The sequence below is a fragment of the Anser brachyrhynchus genome (genome assembly GCF_964034855.1).
Source record: "Anser brachyrhynchus genome assembly, chromosome: 11".
In the NCBI taxonomy this organism is placed as follows: Eukaryota; Metazoa; Chordata; class Aves; order Anseriformes; family Anatidae; genus Anser; species Anser brachyrhynchus.
This window is the reverse complement of record NC_137706.1, coordinates 554,182-581,217: the sequence shown is the minus strand read 5'-3', so window position 1 is coordinate 581,217 and position 27,036 is coordinate 554,182. Positions and strand designations below refer to the sequence as shown.

Below are 27,036 nucleotides of genomic sequence, written 5' to 3'. Positions count from 1 at the left end.
GTCAAAGAAATAGAATCCAGTTCATGAAAGTAACATTTCAGATAATCTTCCACCTTTCCATTCTTTTCCATTCTCTAATTCCCCTCCCCCCCTTCAAAAAAAAGGTGTGGTGTTTCTTAATTTTTTTTTTTATAATACCTGGCATAGAAATAGAATAGCTCTGCAATATCATGAGGGTTCCAAAGTTCCTTTGTATGTCGTAGGTAGTAATATTTCCACATATCTACCACTGAAATGCACCTATGTCTATCAGGAATGTAGCATCACTTCAAATGTGTGCAGCAGAAATAAGCAGTTCAATAATTGGAGTGAAGGAAATTTTACCTGACAGAAATTCTGCAAATAGAACTTCACCAGCAGAAGGAACAGTACCACAGTGCATAATGCCAAGGAATAGCACTTCACAATCTTATGGAAATTCTGTCATGCAAGTGGGTAGTTAAAAATATAACATTTCATTAGCTTAACTAACTGCACTTCAAGATGATGGAACAAACAATTCAAGACATTTCCTCTGTCAACATAGGGATGTAATACCATGTATACCCTGCACTTGTTTCTGATTTATTTAAAAATGCAAAACACAAACCTGGTGATGATAGATACTATTGCTTCCCCCACTTTACTGTGTAGTCACTGGATATCCCTGGCTTGATATTTTGAGCTTAACTACAGATTATTTACAGAAATTCAGATAAAATTTTATAATTTTCTGTTCTAAAAGTTCTGGAATTTTCATTGAATTGCTTTGATGTTTTATATAATTCACTCTTTCAGAACTTTGAGAAAAATAGCTTATTTTGCTCCAAAGAATGAAATCGTGGAAGTGCTAAAAAGATTAATAATTTGTTGCTCACTTTCATATCTTAATTTATTCTATTAATACAAGTTTTCTTAAGCAGGCGCTTCTTAAAAAAATTGAGACTCTAACTGCTGAATTTCATTTCTGTACCGCCTTCGTGCTGCCTTACCAAGAACACAGATTTTTAGGTGAATTCCATTAATGGTAACTGCAATTATAGTTGCAGTTATATATATATATAACTGTCTAAATATATTCCCATTTAAAAACTGAATTTGCAAGTTTTTTCTTTTTTTTTTTTCCCCCTTACCCCCAGGCTTAACTTTTTCTTAAAACCAGATTATAGCAGGAAGGACTAGAGGTTGTGAATGCCAACTTTCACTTGGAAATTTAGTCTCTGCAGTAATTAACGTATGACACTTATCCTGCCAAGTATGTCACTTCTAGTTTGACCATACTGGTATGAAATTTGGCCTTCCATTTTAAAATATGCCACATCCTGCTTCAGTGATAAACTTTGCTAAACCTGAGTCAAGGGACAAGGAGGAATATATTAGAGTGACAGTTCCAAGAAATATTTTGAAGGCAGAATGAAAGGTTCCAATAGAGCCTACTCAATAAATAAGTGTACATTCTCCCCACCTGCCAAAGTTATTTCTAATTAGCTTCTTTAGATTATTCTGCAATACTGTGAAAGTCTAGCTTGGAGATGGCATCAGAGTGGACATATTTTAAAGTGACACTGCAATGAGGCAAATACAAATGTAAGTGAGGTAGGTCCGCACATTAACAAGCCTTACCATGTCGCATAAAGGATTGGGAGTCTGCTGTTTTACTGACTATTGTGATCTCATGAAAATTTCATAGATACCATGTTTTAGTTGCTAAATAATTGCTAAAAGTACACATGTATGCATAAGTCAGAGAAATTATAGCAGTCTCTCCACTTTGTTGCTGGCTCAAACCAAGAAACGTACAAAACAAATACTACCACCTGAAGGCTGTTTGGCAGCCTAGCTGAAATAACAGGTTTCTGTTCAGCTGCTAGCACACAGTGTTGTAATAAAACAATCACTGTCACTTTCTGGCAGTCTTAGTGTATAGGCCAAGTACTGAATCAACTAATGAAGTAAAGAAAAACATGACAAAGACCTCCAACCCTATCATCTCTAAAAGCAGAACTGCATCAAATAAAAGACAGAACAAGTTTACATGTAAACTAGCACTGGGGCTGCTTTACCGAATTTCTTTGTCAACAGATTGATTTAGTTTCCACAACTGTTGGTTTGGCACTTTCTATAAATACTAAAATGCTCAGACACTTAAAAAACAGAACACCACACCAGGAATTCCTGAGAGTTCGAAGGGTTTGCCTATGTGGATGTCAGACATTTCTCTGCTAGTAGGACCCAGGGTGAATTTAATCTACAAAGAGATCAGTTGGCCTACATCATTAACACACTTCTACAAACAGTGGATAAAACAGTTTTAAATTACCAGAAGTTGCATCATTATGGATTATTATTTTAGCATTGTTAGCCTTCTATAATATGATGTTGCTCCCCCTGGAATACTGATTAAAATAGGAACCAGATGTGCTTTTCATGACCAGATTGAAAAAGATAAACAACCAGAAAATCAATTCAAATAAAAAGGATGCCCTGGGGGTGTTTCTCAAAACTGAAGAGGGAGAGCATATGTATCTTTCAGAAGGGTGGAGCAGGAACTGAAAAACACTCAAAAACAGACCTCTCCTCTTTCACAAAAAGCCCTAAGAAACATGGAACAATCTGGTCCTTCAGATACCTATTTGGATTATATTCCAGTGCACCATTATCTTAAAATTGCGTGCACTGGCAACACTGAAAGAAAAAAAAAAAATCAGTATTTTCAGTTTTGCTTATAAATCAACAAGAAATAAATCTTGTATTAAAAAAAGACCTTTTTACATCTAGATCTCTGTATTTTACAGGAATACCACTTTAGTTTACTGGCCTGTAAATATGATATGAAAGTTCCAAAAGAAGTGATCTATCACCAACTCCAGTGAGCCACTAAATGGAAGCCTTATCTTTTGCCAATCCTGATGGTAGCACTTTTTATACTAAATGCAGGCCTGTATCTAGAAACTTGAAAACTATGACTACAATACAATGGCATGGTGGACCAGCAGAGTAGACCAGCTGTTTCTCCACAACAGAGCAGGGATCACAAATCACAAAGGAAATTTCAGGACCAATTCTCAATGCTTCAGCTTTTACTGCAGATTTCAGTGTGGCCCTACTGAAGCTAGATTTTTTCCTCTGCACCTTTGCATCTAGGTAAAGTCCACTGAAGAGGGAATGTCTCTGTTTCCTTTGAAAAACAAGGAGTTGAACAGTATTCTTCATTTGGGCAGGAAACAGTCTTTGTCCTTTATCTACCTTAATTTCAGAAGAGCTAGAAAGACCTAGTTTGAACCTGCTCAGCACCTATTCTCATAGCTAGTGTTCAGGTTGCACCAGCCCGCTTTGCTTCAGCTGAGAGTCACTTCCACTGGGAAGAGCACAGGCCACACAATAGCACAGTATATAATGGCAAAACAGACAACTTATGTCTAGCTTTTATGAGCAAACGATTTTGGATATCAGTATCTCACTTTTTGTGTGAGCAAAGCTTTGTTACTATATGATACAATAGTTACTCCATCCCTAGAAGTCTTTCACTGCAGATTATCAAAGTCAAAAAACATTGAGTATTCAATCTATTCACACTAAATTTAGAAATGAAAGATTCCATGCAGTAGAGCTTAGTACATATTTGATTTGCCAAGTGACGTTACTTCTCTTAGCTGAGTTTTAGGGGAAAAACAAACAAACAAAAAAAACCCAACCAACCAAGAAAATCCACCACAAAAAAATAATTAGACAGGAGAAGAGGTTTTATATGAGAAATTCCTTGGTCCCACCCTGCACTTTCTTAAAATGACTCTTAAGTTATTAGAGTTTATTTTCAGGGGATCCCCTATTTTGCAGCTCCTATTTCTTCTGATTCACTGCATACATTAGGAGCTCATTACTTTCCTTTGTTCCTCCTCTATGCCTCACATCTCTCCCCCTTTTCCTCAAATTTGCCAAAATTTTTCCCGTATTTCTCCTCTTCCACTGTTTTTAATGCCCTTTAATTTCTTTCTTCTCATAGCTGGTTTTCTGTTCTCTTCCACATGCCAACACTAGTTGGTACATTATCAGGTTCCTTTGGATACTTGAGGATACTCATCACTCTCCTTATGCAAAAGCTTAACCAAGCTTGCCAACTCAGACAATAAGCTGCATGAGAAGAAGTATTTGTAGATGTTGAAAGATTGGTATTGGATCAAAGTTTCATTCTTTGAGACACCTGCCATGTTTGAGATACTGGTGCCTATTACAGAAATGGTTTGGTTAGAAGAGCCTAAAGTAAAATTCTTTGCCTCTCACATTGAAGAAAGTGGTGTGCAAACACACCTTTGTAGGCCTAAGAAACAATAGTTCCACTGAGCAAAATATTTCTAATGGAATAAATGGTAGCTTTTTCGTATTTATAAATGTTGTGATCCTACTCCTCCTACTGCCTCACACTACAAATTGAGAAAATCAACTATAAATTTTCTAACTTCAATTTTTTTTTTCACTGAAGTGATTTTTTATTATTATTTTTCAATAATCATGTATTTTTTTTTCCACAGTTGCACAAATATCAACTCCTATCCTATTTTCTTCTTGTTGTTGAAGTAATGGTTATCAAAATCATGTTGGTTGCAAGCCCATGGAAAAACGAAGGCAAAAGCAAAGGGAATCACTGATAAAATCTCACAGTCCTCATACTAGAAGTGTAACAAGATTTTAGAATGCTTTAAGAGAGCTGTCCTTTCTCCCATAGGCTTCTCAATAAAGAAGAGATAAAGCATTGTAGTCACCAGTAGGAACAATCAGGAAGGGGCACAGACCACTTACTTGAGCAGAAAAATTCATCTGTAACTGAAGGTTATAGAACACATGTTAAATTTGATAAACTATTCACCAGAGACATCTTAGAGACCAAGAATTTATACCAGACACTGCCAATGTATTGTTCATGCCTAACAATGCTATGAAACAAGCAAATAAACAAAGGCATGATCTTCAGAGAGGAATTTTATTGAAATGCAGTTAACTAGCGAAATACTGCTTGTCAAAATTCTTTGGAAAAAAAAACTTTAATATTGATATTTTCTTATTCTGTGGTTTTCTAACAACTGGATTAAGAAAATAATACTCATTCAGTTGGCTGCCATGGGAAGGGACTGACACATTCTGTACCTCAGCATGATATATTTTAGTGACGTAACTTTTTCACTGGAGCTGTTACACCTACTCACTGAAAAATAAGTGTTCACAGAACATTTTTCTCCTGAAAAAAAAGTGTTTTTTTTTTTTCCCCCATTTAGAAAGTACCTGGAAAAATCAAAATCTTGCATGTATATGGAATCGTTTTAAAAATAATTTTCAGGGTATTGGGTATTTACTAATCATTACATATGCACTTATTTTTTGTGGTCAGCAGTCTCCAAAATCACATAATTCCTACGTCCCAAGTGAATAATGAACATTCTTAGGAACAGTTATTCCTCAAACATGCTGCATGTGCTTTTCAAATATATGCCACGGTTTTTCATCCATGATGTACAATATGCAAGGAAATATGTACCATTTAAGTCCTTGAAGCAAAAGACCTGTACTCATACTCTGCTGACAAAGTCAGGTCAAAAAAATGTGTGTTTGTTTTACTGCAGAAAAGGTTTCTGTTGCAGTAACGCAGTCAACTACATCAGAGCCAACAGAGACACAACAGGTCGAAAGCAGACATGATGCAGATTCATTCAATCCAATATCATAAAAAGCTGATAATGACAAGTTGCCATTACACTATACTAATTAGGGAATCAAGTTTTCTCTCCTCTTTAATAGGTTTAAAATGTTATCTGCTATGGGGGCAAAGGGAATACAGATGCCTTAGTCTTAGGGTTCCCCCGCTCCTCCATCTCCTTTTTCTCTATCACTTCCCAAATGTTCTGCATTCCATTTTCACTTAACAGCACTATTTAGGTTTGGTTGAAGAAAATTTAGTTACAATGGACAATCTCTGTCAAAAATAAGTGTGAAAAACTAGTGACTGAAAAAGGGTAGAAACGATTTTAGTAATGCTATAATTATGATAAGCAAAGGAAGCCAAGAGTGAAGAGGCAGATCAGACCTATCTCAGTTGAGACTCAGATCTGTTTCAAAGCCTGACCTTCATCAATTTGCTGGCAAAATTCAATCCTTGTTCATGCCACAAGCCAATCAAATAATCTAACAACAGCTGCAATAGCAGACATTTGAACTTGTGGAAGCACAGCTGTTCACAGATAGAAGGGTTCACTCCTTGAATCTACAAAAGAGCTACATATACAGTGAAGTGCAATGCTGCTATTACCTTGGAATATAAACTACTCTAGTAATCTTAATTCTAGGCATCTTTAAATGCTGGTCAGTTTGAAAATAATAATTATATTATTATTCATATAATAAGTCATAATCTTAAAAAAGATAAGTCATAAAGATAAGTACTAAGACTTAAAGAATATGACTTATCTTAAAGATAAGACATATCTTGCCTAAACTCTCTTGCTGGAGCTCTGAAAGAAGCTCTCCAATTTTGACATTCTCAATTTGCCTTACTACTTTCAGTGCAAAGGTATCTTGAAACTTTTTCTCTCTCTTTGTAATCAGGCCACAGAAAAACTAGTCCTCTGATCCATAGCCATTCTAGATGCCTCAGGAATGATGCTGACATGCTTGATCTAACCCTACGCTTGTGCTAGACATCTGAGTGCATTTCACATTATCTTTAAATCCTCCTTTCACACTCTTACTAGATTATCAAATGACTGTCCTGGACTGAAGGATATCATGGACTTGATTATCAGTGAGGAAACGTGGTGTAACACACTTGTAAGCCAATTATTAACACAGTTTTTCTATTAAAGGCACCTTTTTATTAAGTTCCCTCAGTTCTGCAAATGCTTATCTATCATCCAAATGGTAAACAACTGGCAAACCCTACAACTGTGACTAAACGGTGTCCCTGTCTCTGACAGGTGAGTAATAAATAATGCAACCATTACAAACAATTACACTTGTTCTGAATTTATTCATGAGTTTTTATTCATGAAAAATTCTGCTTGAAAAAAAAAAAAAGAAAAAGAAGAATGAAACATGCGCATTGCAGGAGCAAAGACTATGAACAAACTCCAGGAAAACCAAGCTACCTACCCAGAATACATTTCTATGATTGAAATCTAGATGCTCAGCTATGTAAATCACTGCAGTATGATAGAAATCTGCCTCATACACCATTCTGATTTATGTAAGAATATACTAACGATAATTTTATAACCTTAAAGTTAGTTAAAATGTAAGTATATGTCAGGAGATGACAAGAGCTTACTTGGATAACATTTGTTTGGCTGTCTCTGTAAGTATGTAGTATGATACAGACTGTAATCTGTGCCATTATTCTTTTCTTCACAAGTTCCCTGCCTAATTTAATGCATGAGATAACTAGTGTTTTGTGCCCTTCGAGTACTTTACTACATAGTGCTAACGATGTTTCAATGTAGAGTGTGTATGTGCATATGACTAGGTTTTTGGAATTCCACCCCATTGTTACACCTAGAGAACTCAATAGGGACAGTACCCTTTGAATTTATCATGCCTGTTTAATTAGAGAAACTCACAGCTGTAGAAGTCTGTAAGCAAATGAAGGTGCCTAATATTTTAAGGCCATGCCAAAAGATTTGCAGTGTAGGTCCATTGTTTCTGTGTAAACCTGTGTTCCACTTTAGGTTTTGGAAATGTTCCTGTTGTATTTTCCATGTCTATCGACTCTCAACCTCCATACTTTGGTTCCTTTTCCCTTGCTTAAATTTCTGCAGTTGCCTTTCTGAACCATCTTCCTCTCTTCAGTGCCAACCCCTTCACTTTCCTGGAAGCATCCAATCCCACTCCCCTAACTAAATCCTTGAGCTTTCTCACTCAAAGTATTTTATCCCAAATTCTGACCAATTGCCATCTCTTCTTGTTGCATAGCCAGTTCACTTTCAGATGAGTTAAGGACCATCTTATAGATATAAGATCATCCACTGCTATGTGATATTGCCAGTTCTTTCATTACGTACAGGTACGTATCTATGTAAGATGGTAAGTCATGTGCCATTATACTTGCTGGACATTTTTACTAATCCTTTTAACAGTGTTTTCATTCTGACTTTAACTGGTAACATCTTTACATAAGAAAATGCAGTGCTTTATGCACTGCCATCTAACTAGATGCCAACAGGTGTTAGTAGACTGTAAGACTACTAATAATTTCCCCTTTATTGTGGTTTAATCAAAGAGTGCAAATTGTAGTGCAAGTCTAAGAGAGGACCATATAATTTGCACAATATAGTTCTTTTCTATGACAAGAGTAATTAGAGATATAAAGAAATATTCGAATAAGAGGATAATTTTCCATTCTCAATCAACCTTTGTTCAATGAAGTATATAGGCAGTATTAGAAGATCAATGAAGCCACAGTTTGAAAACTAGAAAAAAAAAAAAGGCTGAAAACTGTCCTCCAAAAATCTGCCTTCAGATGGGCTCCAATTAAAAAGAACTAAAATTGTTTTCTAAGATGAAAAGACTAGCAGATGGACAGGCTAATAATGGGTATGTACTATCATGGCAACAAAGCTTTATTCTTGTTTTAAGCTTTATTCACAAATTATATTTTCCTTATGGTCAATAAAATGTTTAACCATCAAGTAAATTACAATAATGATTATGCTATATATGGAACTACGTGAAGTGTTAAAAATTGCTAGCTTGAGCACTTAAACAGAAATCAGTATTTCATACTGAAATTTCATACAGAAATCAATATTTCATAGCACATTTCAGTTTGGGATTATATGTAATATATGTAATATTAATATCTGTATATTTTTATTCTGAGTTAAAAGCAAACCTTGAAGACCTTATTTCATATTTATTGCTACTAATGTAAAATGTAATAATTACAAGTGAATCCCATTTTAGCTATATCAGCAGGGTACTGACACCCAACATCTTAGGTTTGAAGTCTGATACTAAGACTATATTCCTACTGTTCTGAGAATTTTGGGACATGTTCTAAAGCAAATTCAGGGATCAAGAATGATAGTTTCTTAGCAATAGAAATGTTAGTTTCTTAGCAGGTATGTTTTGTCCAACTTGTCTTCAGGGCAACATGGAAGGTTTTGTTGTTGTTTTGTTTTTTTAAAATCACCTTCATGACCCAATACCAAACCTGAACGATACAGATTACAGTAGGTCAGCCTGGAGATTAAGAAAGCATAGATCTCTGTTGTTTTAGATGAAAACATGACTGCAAAAAGTAATGGCCTATGGGAGTGAAGAGAATGAAGACTTTATTAAGCTGTTTCTATTTGAAATGGAGGCCTATGCACAGCCTTCATAACCGGAAGCAAAGTTCTTGCCCTTCATTTTCACTTTTTCCTTTTCAGCACTGCACGGTAGCAGTGCTCTGGACAACTGTTGACTATCAAGCAGGAGCCAATGCATGGGTTAATGTAAAGGGGGCAAGGTTTATATATTAAAGGATATGTTAAAGAATGTGTATTTTGCACATTTTTATGTTTCATGTGGTCATGATACCTCAAATACATTACTTCAAATACAAACTTGCTCAAGAAACGGCAAACTGCTAGCATTTCAGATCAACAGTTTCCCTATATCATTAAAAATTTGCTTGGGATTTGATTTGCAAAGCCCGAAGTATACAAGTTTGTAAGAAACTAGAGGAAGAAGTGCCAGACAAGCTAAATCTTCCATAAAACTAACATAAAGCAATATGATAGAAATATTAGCTAAATCTTCCAGAAAACTAACATAAAGCAATCTGATAGAAATATTAGCTACACTTGGTTTAAACAGAAGCAGGTTGGACTTATGTAAAAAAAAATCCTGATTAGTATATGCAGATCAAGATGGCATCCTTTCATTAAAAATTAAGCAGTTGTATAGCAAAACAAACTGTGTGATTAAATAAAACTACAGTTAAAGTATTTAATAAAAGTTATTCTATAATTAGAAAATGTGACAATGCGGAAGCTAGCAGCAGTAATTAAAGGTTAATTATATTGTTCACTGACTGAACTTACAGCTAGAGTTTTATTTAAAGCGTTTTTTGTTTATTCTAAACACAAAACTTCATAAAGATCTGAACTGAAGCACTACATAAAAACACACTTACAGAAAATTACTTATTTTTCAGAGCCAAGAGAAACACATGCATATGCCTGGATCACAAGTAGCTCCAGCTTTCTGGAACCAAAACTCAGGTATGTATATATATATATTTTTCTCCTGTAACTAACTGTCAGAACAAATAAGTTAGCGAGGAAAAAGGAAAAATTAAAACCAGTATGGATCTGAAAGTGAAAGTTGTTACTGCTCATTAAAAAAAAAAAAAGGAAAGAAAGGAGTATTTAAAAAAAACACATTTCTGCTTGCGTCCTATTTTGCTGAGTTTACATTTTATCCTCAATTGCTTTCTTTATAATACACAACAGATAAGCCTCTTGAATGCCACAAATTTTTTTCATTGCTATCATTCTGGATTCAGACTGTGGAATAGATCTGAGAAGGCACTGACATAAATCCAGCAAATGCGCTGGCAGAAACATAACTGGCATAAAACACTACAGTCCCACTTCACGTCAGAATGGTAGTCAGGGGCTGACAAAACACAAAGTCAAGGTCGAAATAGCTGTAATCACAGTTTACGAGGGCTAACTCAATGAAAGCTGCTTCTTTGTATATCTACTGTAGGCATGAGGTCTTTGAAAGCCATGGTGTCATATCTTTCATATCACAAAAAAGCATATATTGAGCCCTTGCTGAACTAGGAAACTTATGTTGAGTCACAGAATATAGGGAACAGTCCAATACACTGAAATGGAGATAAAGACATTAAAAGTTGATTAGCTTTGGATTATGAGTATAAATAGTTAAAAAAGATAATTTAAAGCAAGTGACAAATTGGATTAGCCCAGCTGAACACTAAGAAGGAAGCTGAGGACTTGAAGGAAGGAAACGACTCATTCTCTGTGTTTGTGTACGGAAAAGCCTGAGTAATACAAGGTTGCCTGGTCTTGTACACCTTTGATGATTATTTTGGGCCATTCCAGTGAAAAGAACATTTCACTTATGTCCCCCTCACCACAAGGTGGCACGTATGTACTCTGTTATTTAACTGCCTCTACAGTTTGCTTCAATTTCTAAGAAGTAACTGTTACCTATTTCTACAGAGTGGGAGGAGTGGCGATGGAAGAAAAGCAGGTAATGATAAACAGCATTATTATATCAAGTACAGGCAATTAAAGGTAGGTAAACCATTCTTGATTCATGAATTAATTCCAAACTTTCCTTCTTACTAGTATTCTGCAGAAGGGTCTGAAGCGTATTCACATTAAGCGTGGAAATTAGACAAGATAAAGAGCTATTGAAAACCTAGCTTCTATATGTTTTACAAATACATTCATCAGAATTTCGACAGAATTTAAGGGTGAAACAGAACATAGACTTCGGATAGCAGACTGATGCCAAAGATGGATATAAGCACAGAGAAGCAGAAAGCCGGGCACATCTACCCATGTCTTTGACTCTGGGAAGTTTAAGCCTCCTGGTTATCCATTGGTTGAAGTATGAGGCTTTACTTCCATCACTGCACCTTTTCATTCTCATGTTGTGAGTTTCAGAAACCAGTAACTACTTCAATGATCCTTGTGGGTCCCCACCAACTCAGATATTCTATGATTCTACCTATGTTAAGGAAGGCTGTTTCCTAGTAGCACTTTTTCCTTCATGCTAATAAAAGTTGTGCTTAAATGTCAGGCTTTCAAACATCCACATATGCATTCTCATTTTCCCCTAGTGGCTAATCAAGTGAAAGTCTCAGTGATTTTTTTGCAGTCGTTCCTCTTTTCAAGTCCATGATATAAAAATATGCAGCACAATCTATAATGGTCACAGCACACTCTCCACAATACATAATGTACCCACATGTTTCATATACCCACCAGAAATACAATAAGCAGACTATGAATCCACCAAGCTGCACAAAAGATTTCAAAGAAAACAGATAAATGTGTGTGTATGAAAAAGAGGAGGAGAAATTTTTTTAAAGACAGAAAAATACTGAACTAAACCAAAGCACAGAAACACTAAGTAGCACGCAAAGCAATTCTATCCACACATCATGGGATGTGTACTTTTAGAAAGTAGATTCTTGGAGATTTAAAGTATAAACTATGTACATAGCTCCCTCTGATGACCATTGGACACGATACAATGCAAGTCTCCTTTTATTTTTGTTCGTGCATTCAACTGACAGCTGACTGGTTAAATTCTAATTGCTTCCAAGTGAGGTCAGCAAAGGTATTTATCGAAAAGGACTGAACAACAGACTCAACACACACATGCACGCGCACTCATAAGCACACACATCTCTCTAGCGTGTTGATTTATGGAAACAATTACAATTTTGGTGGAGTCTTTCTGAGCTGAGAAAGTTTGTAGCTACAATAGAGTATCTCATGTTGCAAAAAGCAGACAACAGAAATGGAATACTTGGGTATCCAGCTCTTATCAACAGGAACAAGTAAGTTATCTATCCTTTACAGAAACATTCAGCAGTTTCTAACAGCTAATAACCTTTATCTTCATTTGTATATGCTAGATGCTAAAAAACATTATGAAAACTATTTCTTTTAATAAACTGAAAAATGTAGGAATAAAAATACAGGCTAAGACTGTGAAGTCTGTCTTGAAATTTGAACTAGAGAAATGTTATCTGATAGATTGTGCTAATAGTGAAGATATATGTATGAAGTAATCAGCAGAATTTTACCATGCATGATAAAGTCGTTCAACTGAATCAATATGGGATTTTTGGACTGATTTAAGACTGAGACAGAACTATGTTTACAATCAGTTTAAATGTCTGTTTACGTAAATTGTTATGAGAGATATCTATTGTATATATATATTTGCATATTTGTAAAAGTCAGCTTAGCGTGTTATACATTTATGTATAGTACTTTTCAGTAGCATAATGTGTCCTTGCACGTTTGTAACAATTGAGCATAAAGACTTACACTTGAACCTTTTCTCACAGATCTTTTACTTTCAGTGCAAGCAGCAAATTCAAGTAGTACAGAAGGTCACAACAACAAAGGTTTTTATAACTTGTGTCTTTAAAGGATATTCTGACTGCAGAGATTTTTAAGAAGCTCTTCTATTTCACCATTAACTATTAAGGAATAAACGATCAGAATTCTAGAAGAGGGAACTATCTCATTTAAATGAATCTGTAACTCGTAAAGACAGAAGGCAGGTCGGTGACCTAAGAGCAACAGTCTACTTGAGATTTAATTTTCATTATGTTGTTCATGAACACCCAGAACACTGCACTATAATGCACAAATGGATACTGACATGGATCCTGCCAATTTTGCTCTACAGATCATACTTTTACATTATCTTTCTAATGGGCACTATATCTTTAGCTTGCAATGACATGACTCCAGAGCAAATGGCTACAAATGTGAACTGTTCCAGCCCTGAGCGACATACCAGAAGCTATGATTATATGGAAGGGGGGGATGTAAGAGTAAGAAGACTTTTCTGTCGAACTCAGTGGTATATGAGGATTGATAAGCGAGGCAAAGTAAAAGGGACAAGAGAAGCAAACAACAACTACAGTAAGTAATATCTTTGCTTTTCCTATTTGACTTCTAAGTTTTTAGGCATTTACACACCATTGTTTCCCCATTCCTTGATTTATAGTCATTTCAAAAGAATTTTGTATAACGTACTGACCATTGTAGAAGACAAGTTTTCCAATTAATCCTACAGCAGGACATTTGTTATTGATTTTGAAATGCGTCATTTTAAATACTACATTGTAGATCTGCTAATGTATTAGTTACAGCTGGTAATTATTAGCAAACAGAGAGCCTATTTTAACAAGTGAATTAAGGTTTAAGTATGAAAATGTATAACCACAAACTCTGCTCATAAAATACTTATGAAACATTAAGCCACGCTTATATAGTCCACAAACTACCTAAAAGTTCTGTATATTTGAGATCACAATTAAAATATATGCAATACTAGAAAGTTCAATGGAAAGAATTATGTAAACTGTCTTGCAAAATCTTTTAGATAGCTTGCCAAGCCAGGAACAAAATCTATTATAGTTTCTGCAGTTCATTATTACAATGATCATGATGAAGAAAAAATATTCTCTACTCTTTCTTCCAAAAAGATGACTCATCTACAGAGAATGGACATATAATATTTTGCAAAGCTGTACCAAATACAACTTTTGAACTGGCAAAAGAATTGTACTAATCTGTGTTTTTCACACATATACTGTATAACTTCCATTTACAACTACTTGAAGGCATCAGTCTTACAATCACTATTTCTGAGACTTTGGCTTTCATGGTATTACAGATATACTACATATTTAGAGAAATATGACATTCACTTTAAAAGACATTACTTTTTTTTAAAGATACAACAAAAATACTTAAGATTATATTGCGTGTTTCAAAATAAAATTAAAGGAAGAAGTGCCAGAGACTTGCTGGTCTAGTGTTTATAGTCATCTGAAAAGATCAAACTTCTTTCCAAAGATGCTATTAAATACAGTTTTAATATAGGTTGCATGTCACTGCACTTTTTAATAACAGTAGCAAAATATAAATAAAAAATAAACTTCAAGAACTGTTGTTAGTGTGATTCAGCTTTCAGCTGAACTTGACTGCATATTTTCTATAAAAACAGCACTCCTCCATGTTATGCACCTAGATAGTGAGCTTCGAAGTTTATTTCTTTACTTCATGACTACATTAAGTATTTGCCAACTTGTGTGGCTAAAACTTCACTGATTAATGTTACCATTTCTTTTAAAATTTGTTTCCATATGTCTCCTTTCTTCCTACTTTATTACGTAGTGCAAACCCTATTGCTCTGAAAGACAACACATGGCCAGCAGCCAAATGAATTATTTGGTCCATATTCAAGAAGACTCCCATTGAGATTCAGGAAAACATTGTTACAATAGAGATCCATAGGGGTAGTTTGGAAGTGAAATGTTGCTCCCATAAAAATAACTGGAAAAACTATTACTGACTGTTGAAGTAATTTCTTCTAAATTTTTGCACAGAATTGAATATCCACTGTACCCATTTTTTTTTCTGTTATTATTTACAAATACTTTGAAAAGATTATGGCAGCATATAGAGCTGAATAATTTCATACGTTTGCTCTTTTGCGGTTCCATTCTACTTAACTAAGAACTTGGTTAGTAATTTAGCATTATTTGAAATTCAAGTAAAGTTTCTCAATTCTCTGCAGGATTCCATGTTGCTGAAGCACTCTAATGATACCCTGAAACGTTCTGTAGTAAAACCACTAGAGAATATCAGATCATCTTGTGCTAAAGGCACAACTTCTACAACTTCTTGTAGAGTTTTCTGAGCACTTTGTTAAGATTTACTGATGGCAAAAAAACTATCATGAATTATAGAAACACAACCTTGAGTCATTAAACCCTTACATAGATATTGCAGAGAAAAAACTTTGAACACTTTCTGGTAAATGTAAAGAGAATCAGGAGAAAAATAACAATCAATACTTGAATGGTTTATCTGGTAACTGAGATACACTACAATGAAATGTCTCCATTAAATTTAACTGAAGTATATGGGAAAACTCCCACCGTCTTAAATTTAGGTCTCTTGCTTGAATTTAGCTATTCTGCATTAGGAAATAATATCTGAATGCTTCTGTTGGATAAGTAGAATAGGGAAATATAAGCAAAAGGAACTTGAAAGAGAACACATTCTCTAAGAAACTCAAAAACTATCATAAAAAACATTTTTTGTCATATCCTCTAATCAACAGAGTATGTAAAAGACCTTTTTGAAGATGTGTTTATGGTTCTATACTAAAATACACTTAACAAAAGTGATATGAGGGGAAAAAAAGACACTAACCTGCTTTCCCTATTTTTTTTTTTTTTAAACATTAGAAGACCAAACTGGATATTTTTATCCAGGGCTTCTGAAAATCAACATTTAAAAATTATATCCATTACTAAGATGAATCAATTTGTGTGTTCAAGCATTCTTGTTCTGTGAACTTCAGTTCTGGAAGTTTTAAATTAGTAAAATGTAAATTAAATCTATTTCACAGGATTGAATCCCAGAACAGTTGCAGCCAAATTGATAAAGACAGTATGAAAAACACTGCTCTTAGGAGTATCTTCATATTTTATCCTAGTTTTCCACTAATAAGTTCCATTTTGAATCATTTACATGTGTTACTAAAATAAAAACATGAAAAAAATCACATTTTTAACCATAACGACTTCATAAAAGAAGCTGCATTGACAGTCTTGCAGATGGAGTACATTACTTGTTTTCAGCCCATGAATTGTGAAACAAGAACAATCTTCACAATTAGAAACGTCTGTAGAATGATAGCCTCATCATTCTACATCATAACCTTGGCAAGTGCCAAAAATTTGCAGAGCTTGTCTCATCAGTCAGAACCATGAATATAAGAATGCAAAGATAGTGAGGAATTAAAGTCTTTGTGTTTTAAATTTCTCTATTAAGTTACAGAATAAATATATACGTATACATATTTTATAGATATCTTATAAAAGTAAAACCTGAAAAAAATTCTTAAGATGTTAATTTAAGAGCCACTGTATTAAATGTATATGGACTGAAATTCTCAAACATAATACTGGAAGAAATCTTTACTGACTGTAATTAACCTGTACTCATCATACACTTGTTTAAAAATACATTCGAAGTTAACTGTTTTGTCCCAAAAAAAAGTGTGTACTGTGTCAATAAAAGCAAATTGATGAGTCCTGTTTACAACAGTGATGACCTCATTAGTTACCCAAAGAAAATTATTCTGTGCACATTTCAAAAAGCAATAGAGCCTTCTGGTGAACACAAAACTGATATAATACAAGAGTAAAATAAACAAATAACTCAAGAGTAAACTAAGCAAATTTCCAATAAGCAGAGGAAATCCCCTTGCACCTGACAGAAACAGATCTGCTTTCAGTCTGAAAACTAAGATGCAGAGTGAGAACTGACACACACTGAAAAACTAAAGCAAAAATTCGGAAGCAGCCAAGAGACAAGGCCATCCAGAAAAATCTGTCATTACTCATAACACTTTTTTTCTTTGACAATCACTTCTTATACCTTGTCCAAACATAAACTATTGGCTTTTTATTCAAAATTAAATTTTGTATCTTGTTCACATAACATAATCTAAGTGGGCACACAAAATAGACTTTCAGAATTCATGATAGTAAGAAGAGCGCCTGAGCAGATCATGAAGATACTACGGCATTTCGTTAATTCTCCATCTCTGACAGAAAATAAATCTCTCTGTATTGCTGCTTAGTTTTTAATTCCATTTTGCACATGAATTGAATTTCACATGATCTTATTTGGTTTTGTTCCGGAAAAAGGAAAGCAAAAATCAGAGTTCATTTTGCTTCTATCTGAGAGGATTTAAAACTACAACTGGATGATGTGTTTAGGACTTTCCACGCTCTGTTGCCTTTGGAATCTCATTTTAAAGACTTCAAAGGGCCTCTTAGTTACAAGAAAAGCCTTCCTGGAACCTGAATCCTAACATGTCTGATCCTATCATATTCCATGTGTGCTCTAAACCCAGAAAGTGCCTATTTCTTCCTCTTTTCGGTGGTGACAACCAACCAAAAATATAAGAAAATAAAAGATAGCCTAGTGACATCTTGGCACAAAATGGCTGAAATCTTGGAATAAAATTCTATTGAAAACTACTTCTCTTTTGATCAAAATCCAACAAAGAAGTGTTCAGCATCATTAAATGAACTCTAACTCAGTTTTGTTCAAACAAACTGCAAACTGCTGACAAAATGCACTTTATATGCATCTTAGTGGTTAAATACTCAAACTTTCTTAGAAATCAAAAGTACTTCCAATAGCATTTTATATATACTTAGGGAAAAACTGATGTCAGGCTATGTATTCTACGCTGTTGCATCAAATTTTATTTCTGTTGTTTATATACACATTAAATAAAGGAACAAGAAGATTAAATATTTGAAAATTAGATAACTCAAGGCAGGTATTGATGCACTAGATTCAATTAAGGGTTAGCATGCTCCAGCTGTAAAGTCTTCCTTTGCAGCTGCATTCCTGATTTCTCAAGAGTTTGTTGGTTCAGCCAATGAATTGGTCTTAGTAGAAGACAAACCCACACTAAAGTGAAAGTGCTTTTGCTTCACTGCTAATCTTTTCAACCATTATAATAGAAAGAGATTTTGTTCAAATGACAACATATACATACCCTCTAATAACAGCCAACAGTGCCAAGGATGACATTCTCTCTTACAGGGGATTAATTAGATCTAAATATAACATATTTCCCTACTCTTTCCCTACCTCTTGCTCTTTGTCTAGCACTGTTGGTAATTACTGCCCCTCAAGTTTGAACCTGCAGAAGAGACACTGTCTATTCCTTGCCCATATCTTATCACAAATCCCAGCTTTTCACTATCAACTGCTGCTGAAGATGGTTAAGTTTAAGCAAAGATGTAGTTAACAGAAACAGCTGGGGCATGGCTGTCTTCCTGCTTCTGCTGACTTGTTTGATAACAGTACCCTCTGGGGGAAGTGAGGAGAAGAAAGGAGGGAATTAAGTCGAACTACTGCAGCAAGATTATTGAGAGCTCACTTATCAATGCCCAGACCAGAGCTCAACTGACATTGTGCCATGAAACACATTAAAAAGTGTTCATTACTTCTGAATTTACCTCCTGAATCTTCATCACCTTGTCTATGGTGTGGTATTTACCAGAGGAAAAATAGGCATGAAGTCAGAACAGTAGCAGATCATACTCAACATTCTTCTCACTCTGAACACGAGGTGATTGCATAAGCTTTGTGAGGGGAGAATCAAGCCTCTGGGCTCAGGCACAGTCAGCAGCTTCAGAAGCTAGAATATACTGACAGGGCCATGTCTGTCTGTCTGTGCTTCAAAAGGATGAGCTGAGAGATGTGATTAGCAGAAAAAAATTAGGTTGAGTTTACATACATTGTACTTAAAATGATTCATGTGTCTCTGATACACCTTTATAATTCAGCCGTGTATTGAGTTTTTCTGAATCTCTCAATATTGAGATTTATCAGAAGTGAGAAATGTTACATTTTTATGGAACCATCAATTAAGTCTAGCAGCTGGCTGCATAAGCTGGTAATGGATATATTTAAGAAGATAAAAATGCAGTTTTTCTCCCCCACATTTTCCTCCACTATCTACAATTTATCAATGAAAAAAAACAGACAACACGCACACAAACAGTATTGTATTGCTAAGTATGTTATTGCTCCATCCTGAAGAAAATTTACTGAAGTGGCCCTGACCTGAGACTCAAGAGACTTGAGGCTAATCCAAGTTTTTAAGCAACTTGCTTACAGACTCTGGGAAAATTCTTCAACCTCTCTGGGCCTCTACAAAAGACAAATTTTACACCACTGTATTAAGAGCTTCAAAAATGATTAGTGAAAAAACTTCCAAGCCTACAAAAGAATTATGTGCTAATGTTATAGACATTAAATACTTTTATTATAGAATATTGACTAATAAAATATTAATTAACTAAAATAAACAAAGGCAGCAGCTAGACAGGAAAACAGAACTCAAATCTTAATGAAGCAATTTTCCTTGTAGGTAAAAAGATTTTGGTACACAGTTCCTTATACAGCCTTTCTTACAACACAAAACCAAACTCCAGACACATCCCTTCACAGCTTCAAGCTTTCTGTATTGTTTGAGTATCTGAAAGCAATTTTTTTTTTTAGATTTCTAGGATTCCGGAGTACTATGCAAAGCTGTTTTATCCCCCTCCATCTTTCTTAAAGCTCAGGAAAATCAAGACATCCTAAAGCATGTAATTATACCATTCCACACTGCAAGATACATCAGCTAGTAGTATATTTTGGAATGTTTTCTCCATTAAAACAGAAGTTTAGGCAAATGAAGGCTGTTACTCTCCTTGGGTGGCACACTGCTTTCATTGCATAATTGGCTGTCTATGACTATATTTGGCAACTGTATTTCAATTGTCTTTTTTGACCTTTGACTTTATTTTTACTTCTGGATATGAGCTGATGGAAAGGTCAAGTTAGCCTTCTGGTGTATGTAATTTAGAAACAGTACTAAGGAAAAGTTAACAGTGAAGATTCCTGTGGCAGTAACAGAGGTTAACAATCATAGCACTGAATTGTCACACTTTAAAACTTTCATAACACATGACATCATTTATACAAATGGAAAAAATTCTTTGTAACAATTGGTGTTGAAAAGTTGGAAATGGATATTCACAGATGTGACCCACAACTTCATGAAAACACACAAAAAAAGCAATAAAAATACCAATGCAATCAATACATTCTCTTGACTATTATTTAGCTTTGGAAACAAAGAATAAGATGAGGATTAAATTATAGTGGGATTTGTTTACAGTATACACACACTGTCTATGACCTGAACATTTTATCAACAGAACACTGAAGTATTCTAAAACAGGCTGAATCAGACAAAGAGACAAGTAAATCCAAGTTAATCCAAGTCCAAGCAGAACTATTTCAATTAATTCCAAGTGAACACTTGCTCTTTTAAAGTTATAGCAGGAATCTGACAATTCAAACTAAAAACAACAGGCTGAAATGATATAAGAATACGGATATTCCATTAAAAGCACTGACAGCTTCCTACAAGATGTCACCTTTCAAATTTAACCACAGTCAGAACATTGACAGATCAACACAAAACCATAAATGAAAACACAGATAACATGTCCATTTCATAGCACCAAACTAACTTCTAAAACAGGGGGAGTAACAAATAGCACTCAAGTCCACCACTTCAACCAAAATATCTTGTGAATACCTCTATTACTTGTAGTTTTTTTTCTGAGTCTTGTAGCATTAGTACTTTAACATTTAATTGCATATATGCCATGCCTAACTTCTACTTTTGGTAAGCTGGTTCGCTTTTCTTAAATGTGTTAATAAACACTGGGAGGTGCTATAGACTAAAAAGATGATGATCAGACTTGTCCTTGGTCATTTTGATACTCAGGAATTTTGATATTTGTCTAACTAGAAAGTAATGTCTTCAAAATAAAAAAAAGCCCATGCTAACAAGATCATATTTTTATTGATCGTGTGTGCTAATTTTATAAGCTTTTATTATGACCTTTAAATGTCAAGTGTGATTTGATGCTTCAGTCAGAAGGGACTGTTTACAGTAAATACATGTAAATTGACAAATTTGTGACTATTACAGACAGAAATGATTATAGATGAACACACAGTTGAAGATATTAGTCAGAAAACTCACACTCAACATCAGATCTTGAAAAGGTCGGATATGGATCTGTGCTAGTCTGAAGTCCCAGAGCTGCTCAGGTGCCATAGTTCTATGGGCTGTTTGCATGCACAGCTGTAAGCAATACAGTGGCAAATGTAAAGTATCATGTGCTTGTCAGGTGTGTGGAAATGCCCACTACAGGAGCTTTCTGGCCCCTTTGAATAACAGGTACACAATGTTGCGTGATGATAGTAGATTTGAATTTGAGTGGCCTACATGAACTCTGAGGGGGACAATGGTCAGGCTTTCTAGCTAGCCATTAAGCCAATGGATTTGGGTGAAAATTGGGGTGTTTGCTAACTCAAGAGAAGAAGGCAACACAGAGCAGGGAATGAACAGATTCCATTCACTCCCCCTGTAGCTTCTGCAGCAAGGGCTTTGTGAAAACAAGAGTTGTACACCCTGACAGACACTCAGAAGGAAAACGGTAAAGATAACTGAATCCTAGGGAGTGCAGACAGTACTAATACAATTGGAGAGTACACCTTTTACCAGCAAAAGCAACTTCAGTTCCACTATGCTAACTTACTTCCCCTGGAACAGCCTCTGCAGCTTAGGGGCTGCATGATGAAACAGAAATCCAAACAATTGAGTCCTCATTGGTGAGATTTTACGGGGATTTAGGAAACAGCTACGTGAATCTAGTAAAGAGATTCAAACCGTGAGATTTGCTTGTTAGGGCTGCTTTGCAAGCAAATACAGATTTTCAGTGTGGGCAAGGGCAGTACAAGATCTTCCTCATCAACAGTCCTTCATATTTGCTTATGAGGGGAAACTGCACCTGAGAAGCCTTCAAGAAAAAAAACAAAAAAACAACAAAAAAAAAACCACAAAAACTAACCTGTAACCAGCCTCACATGAGGACAGGAACAAAGACATGGGTCGACAGTGAGATTCACCGTACCCCACCCAGCACTATTGCTTGTATTAGTTTAGCACAACTTACCAATATCATTCCATAACAGTACAAAAAGAAAATCTCTACCACATAATAAACACCTCTGACAACATATGAACCACAAGCATAACAAATAAACAATATTCGTGGACAGGGTATTGGTATTCAGCAAAAGAGGCTACTTGTAAATTAGCTGGTGACAAAAAAGGATTTTCGCATTTCAAGCAAGCTCCATTCTTGTAAGTGAACCTTCTACTTCTTTAACTAAACATGGAGATCCTGGCCAATATTTCCAACACAGATTTATAGCCAAAACCAAAGAGAAGGTACATAACACCTACAGCAAGTGAATATTTCTTTAGAACACTCTAGAATACTGTACAAGTCAGAAAAAAAAAGGTTTTTTTTTTAATACTTTATCATAATTATGATTCCAAAAAAACTATTCATCGACTCAAGAAACAAATACTACCACCTACCTCATCAGATAAGAAATGCAGAGAAAGCCATGAAGAGATCCAATGGGGGAGCCTTTTCCCTGTAACAACCCCCCCTTGCTCACTGTTAGCCTCTCCTTCCTGCCACCTACTAATGTAATCAACTACACAGGTGTTTTGAGCCTTTTGCTCTCTTTCACATCCTGCCACCCCTACAGTAGTGGTACTCTCTTTTAGAGTGTTGCTATTCAGTCTAAGCATCTGTTTCAGCAGTCAGGAGACAAGTTTTCTTATTGAGGCTCTACAGTACAAGTGGTCTGGCATATTCTTCTACTTTACTACCAATGTAACAGCCATACATTGGGTGAACTGGTGGTGGAGTTTGTAGTTAATATTCATTAGCTCAAAGGAAAACAACTGTTACATGAATTTTGAGTGTAACCTAAGGAGAGTCTACATAAATTATAAGCGGCAAGAATCGTAGGCCACTTACACACGTCCCTTTAAATGCATCTAATCTTGAGCAGCAAAAATAATACACCATTAGTAAAGCTATTCTTCTAAATTATTGTACACGCATTTCAGTCAGAATGTTCAAATGAGCAAACTGGTGCTCAGACTACTTGATTGCAAACATCAAATTAAAATTACTTAGTGTGCCTTCTATTTTGTCTGCTTCTCTGTGTGGCTTGAGAAATTTAGTCTATAATACTGCAAATAACTGTCATGCAAAAAAATTAAAGAAAAAAAAGATTGCCACATTTTTCTAGGAAACTATTACCACATCATTCAAGGAAATCACGCTCTGCTAATTTTTTTAACTAAGTAATCCAATGTTTTGAATTTGAATACATCTATTTTAATCATATTGGTTTAGGGCATGTTCTGAATGATTTAATTATGATTTCTGAAATGGCACTTTCATCCAGAAGGGACACTGGAAGCAAAACCGGTCTATACTAAGATGGTAAAACTAGCATCACTTAGACAAAAACATGTGATTTTTCATATGATTCATAAAACAGGAGGCATAAAAATCCTAATTTAGTAAGGTGAACAGCCTACCTCTGATCCAACCAGACTATTTAAGAGAATGTGATGAGTTCCAATGCCTATATCATTTAAGCACAAAATGATCTAGTGATAGAAGATGTATTTATGACAATTATTGTGGAGAAATTATTCAAAATTGTTTTAACATTTGGAATGTAATAAATACCTATCTTGGGCAAAAGATAAATGAAAATTAATCCCATTTTTTCTTCTTATATAGCAAAATATTTTATAAATATGAGCAGGTATTATGTACATACTTTCTCCTTTTCAGACAAGATCTGTAGACATCTCAAAGACAATTTTCTAAAAGTGATGACAAGCACTTGAGTGACATTTCAAGTTACATTTCCAAAAGAAATACTTAAGCCTAAACCTCACAGCATATATATGATACTTACATTTCTAAATTACTTCAGGTGATATTTTCAAAAGAGTGCAAGTAGCCACTGTTATCCACTGAGACAAAATAAGTAATAAAACCTGCATTTCCTGGCCTCCTAATCACTTGCAAGTGACCATCTTGTATCCATAAGATACACTTTTTTTTTTTTTTTCTGCTGGGGCTAAATTAAAATGCATGACTATCATTAAAACAAACAAACAAACCACTTTCCTTCCCTTTCCACCTCTTCACATTAGCTGTTCACTACTTGTTTCTATCTATGATGCATTTTTGTTTGGGGTATATCAGAAAATATAACAAACTTCAGTTTTGTACAAGTTACAAAAGAAGGTAATTATGCTTGTTTCCTCAAAGAATTAACTATGTGAATTCCAAAACTAGAATGTGTCCTCATCCCACTCTAGGTGATGCAGGAAAATGCACAGTATTTCTGCCTGTATATAGCACTATAAATAATGATGGCCTTGGCTCACAACTTAGTATACTGTCTTCTCATTCACACTTCAACAGTGCAGGTATGGATACTTTCAGATGACTTCAACTTAAGTGTAATTACTAGTTAAAGCTCCTGTTCCTAGGAGTTAGTTACAGCTCCTAGAAAAAATTGACTCTATTCCAGCTCTAGACCCATCACAGGGGGATGCTGCTTTCTTTGTTTTCCCCTTAGCCTCTGTTAGGTACCCCTGGCAAATTATATATATGTTATCTATGGTGTGCTGCAATTTATCTGATAGGTGGTATTGTACAAATAAAATAAAGTAAATAAAAAATACTGATTTAGTTTCTGTTGAGCAGTGCCATGTTTATTTCATTAACACAGGTTTCTGCCTAAAAAAATACACCTTTCATAGTGTTCATGGTATTTGAAACATTCTCAACAATGCAGAGATATAATCAACATGAGAAAGTAATTGTAGAGAAGTACAGCATTAACTCTTTTCAACATATAGTCAAGATATGGATGTTCTACTCTTACTTACACTGATAAACTATAAGGAACTATCAATAGCAGTCTAAATAGTTGCTTTTGAAAGTAGGAAAAAAATTGCACAGCTGTGAAGGAGTTAAGTTACTGACTAGTGGAAAAGCTATCTAACCCTGTGATTCATCAGGAAAAGTTTACTCAGGAGTTTAAAGACCCATATTAGGAAAGAGAAAAATACAGGCAGTTTGTAAAAGCCTGGCTCTATTGAAATCCGCAAGAGTTTTGATACTGATGCCTGCTAATGGACTGAGGAGTTAATCTGAAGGATGCCAAATAGTAACTATTGCTTCTGCAAATCCATGTGCTTTTACTTTAAAATAGAGTTTCATAAAATTGGCAATACAGACTAGGCATAAAGAAAAATGAAATTCTTCTTCCACCATTAATCTTTTCTTGACTTTTAAGTCAGAATTACTTATCTAGCTTACCAACAGCTGTCTAGTAGAAATCTTGCTATCTCTGTTATTCTACTGAAGGTACAGGCTTAAGGGCACAGTACATCATAATATACCCAATTGATGATATTAAATTTGAAAAATATCTGGCTATAACTCTTCAAATATATGTTGAAAAGTATATTTCTGCATAGAAGATATAAATGGAAATTTATACTAAGTTTTTAGACCTATATTAAAACCACAGGTCCACATATCTATACTGAGTAGAAACTGATTGGATTATTTATGCTGAATACATTTAATAGTAGAAATATAATCTATTTTTGTACGCAACTTTCTGCAGTGTAACATTTGCATTCAGATATGAGTCAAGTATACATTTATATTCATGCAGGTGGCAAAAAAGGAGCAAGTTAAGAACAGCAGTAGTACTTTGTTTCATTCTGTATGGTAAAAACAGATCTTCTCGGTCAATTTTGGTACTATTTCTCCAGCTTCTTGTTGCTATACAGGTGAAGTCACAAATATTTTTAAAAAGAAAAGGTTTATTCACCACATTAAGTGCTTGGAATAGACATAATTGTTTCAGTCACAGCAAATAGCATAACAAATTCTTTACCAAGAACAAGTATTTATATATAACTTTAGAAAGTATTAGTATGGTTACAGCCAAGCTCTGTGCTGGTATAACTTCATGGTCTTCAACTTAGTTCTAAAATTTCCTGTTGAGTTTAATATTACACAGTAACTTTTTCTTTTACGTTACAATCACGAGTAAGACCAGTACCATAAGGAGAAGAAATAATCATAAATACAATGCAGAACCAAAAAAAAAGACCTGTAAACCGAGTTTCATAAATACGAATTTATAAAAACTTAATGCAAATCATCGACAAAAGAAAAATTAAACTGAGGCAAACCCTTTACTTGTATGTATAGCTTCAGCTTCCCAGCTCACATACTAATATTAAAAACCCACCAAGATTCATCTGAGTCCTCTAGCATTATGAACCTATAGTAGAAATCTCTGCCATGTTACTCTGCTTCCTTACAGAGAACATTTTACTTTTCTTGCTTGAACAAGGTCCTTGTTTAAACCTATTAGCTGAAATGCATTTTCAAACATCTACGTATTATAGGCCAGCTGCTTTCCAGATTTTAAAGTGTTCCATATATTCTGGTACAGATTGCTTATGTATTACTTCTGTGGAGCTCACCAAACTTCAAGACATCGATACATATAAAAGCAAAATAAGAATTATGTAAATCGTCACAGAGAAATTAAAAAGTGAGGCATTCCCAAAGGCTGCTGTCTAAAGCTGTTATCAAATGCTTAAGTGGCATGAAATCTCCCATTTGTCTCAAGATCAAGAGAAAAGTACGTCTTTATGCTTATGCCAGTGACTGCACTGTAGTTTATCAAATTGGCTGTTTGATATTGTCACAGA

At 34.8% G+C, this 27,036-nt stretch overlaps 2 protein-coding genes across 8 annotated transcripts in view; one reads left to right on the top strand and one right to left on the bottom strand.

Moving 5' to 3' along the window:
- FAM227B (family with sequence similarity 227 member B) overlaps window positions 1-27,036 on the bottom strand; it is a 233,305-nt gene that overhangs the window by 58,848 nt on the left and 147,421 nt on the right. The gene's annotated exons all lie outside the window — the stretch shown is intronic.
- Window positions 12,325-27,036, top strand: part of FGF7 (fibroblast growth factor 7) — a 29,297-nt gene continuing 14,585 nt past the window's right edge. Inside the window, exons 1-2 of one of the 4 annotated variants that reach the window (XM_080607957.1) lie at window positions 12,325-12,547; window positions 13,411-13,649. In XM_080607957.1, coding sequence (XP_080464083.1) covers window positions 12,483-12,547; window positions 13,411-13,649 — 304 coding nt within the window. In that variant the 5' untranslated portion in view covers window positions 12,325-12,482. Of the gene's footprint in view, window positions 12,548-13,063; window positions 13,650-27,036 lie in introns of all 4 variants that reach the window. The other 3 variants (XM_080607959.1, XM_080607958.1, XM_080607960.1) reach the window with 3 other exon arrangements.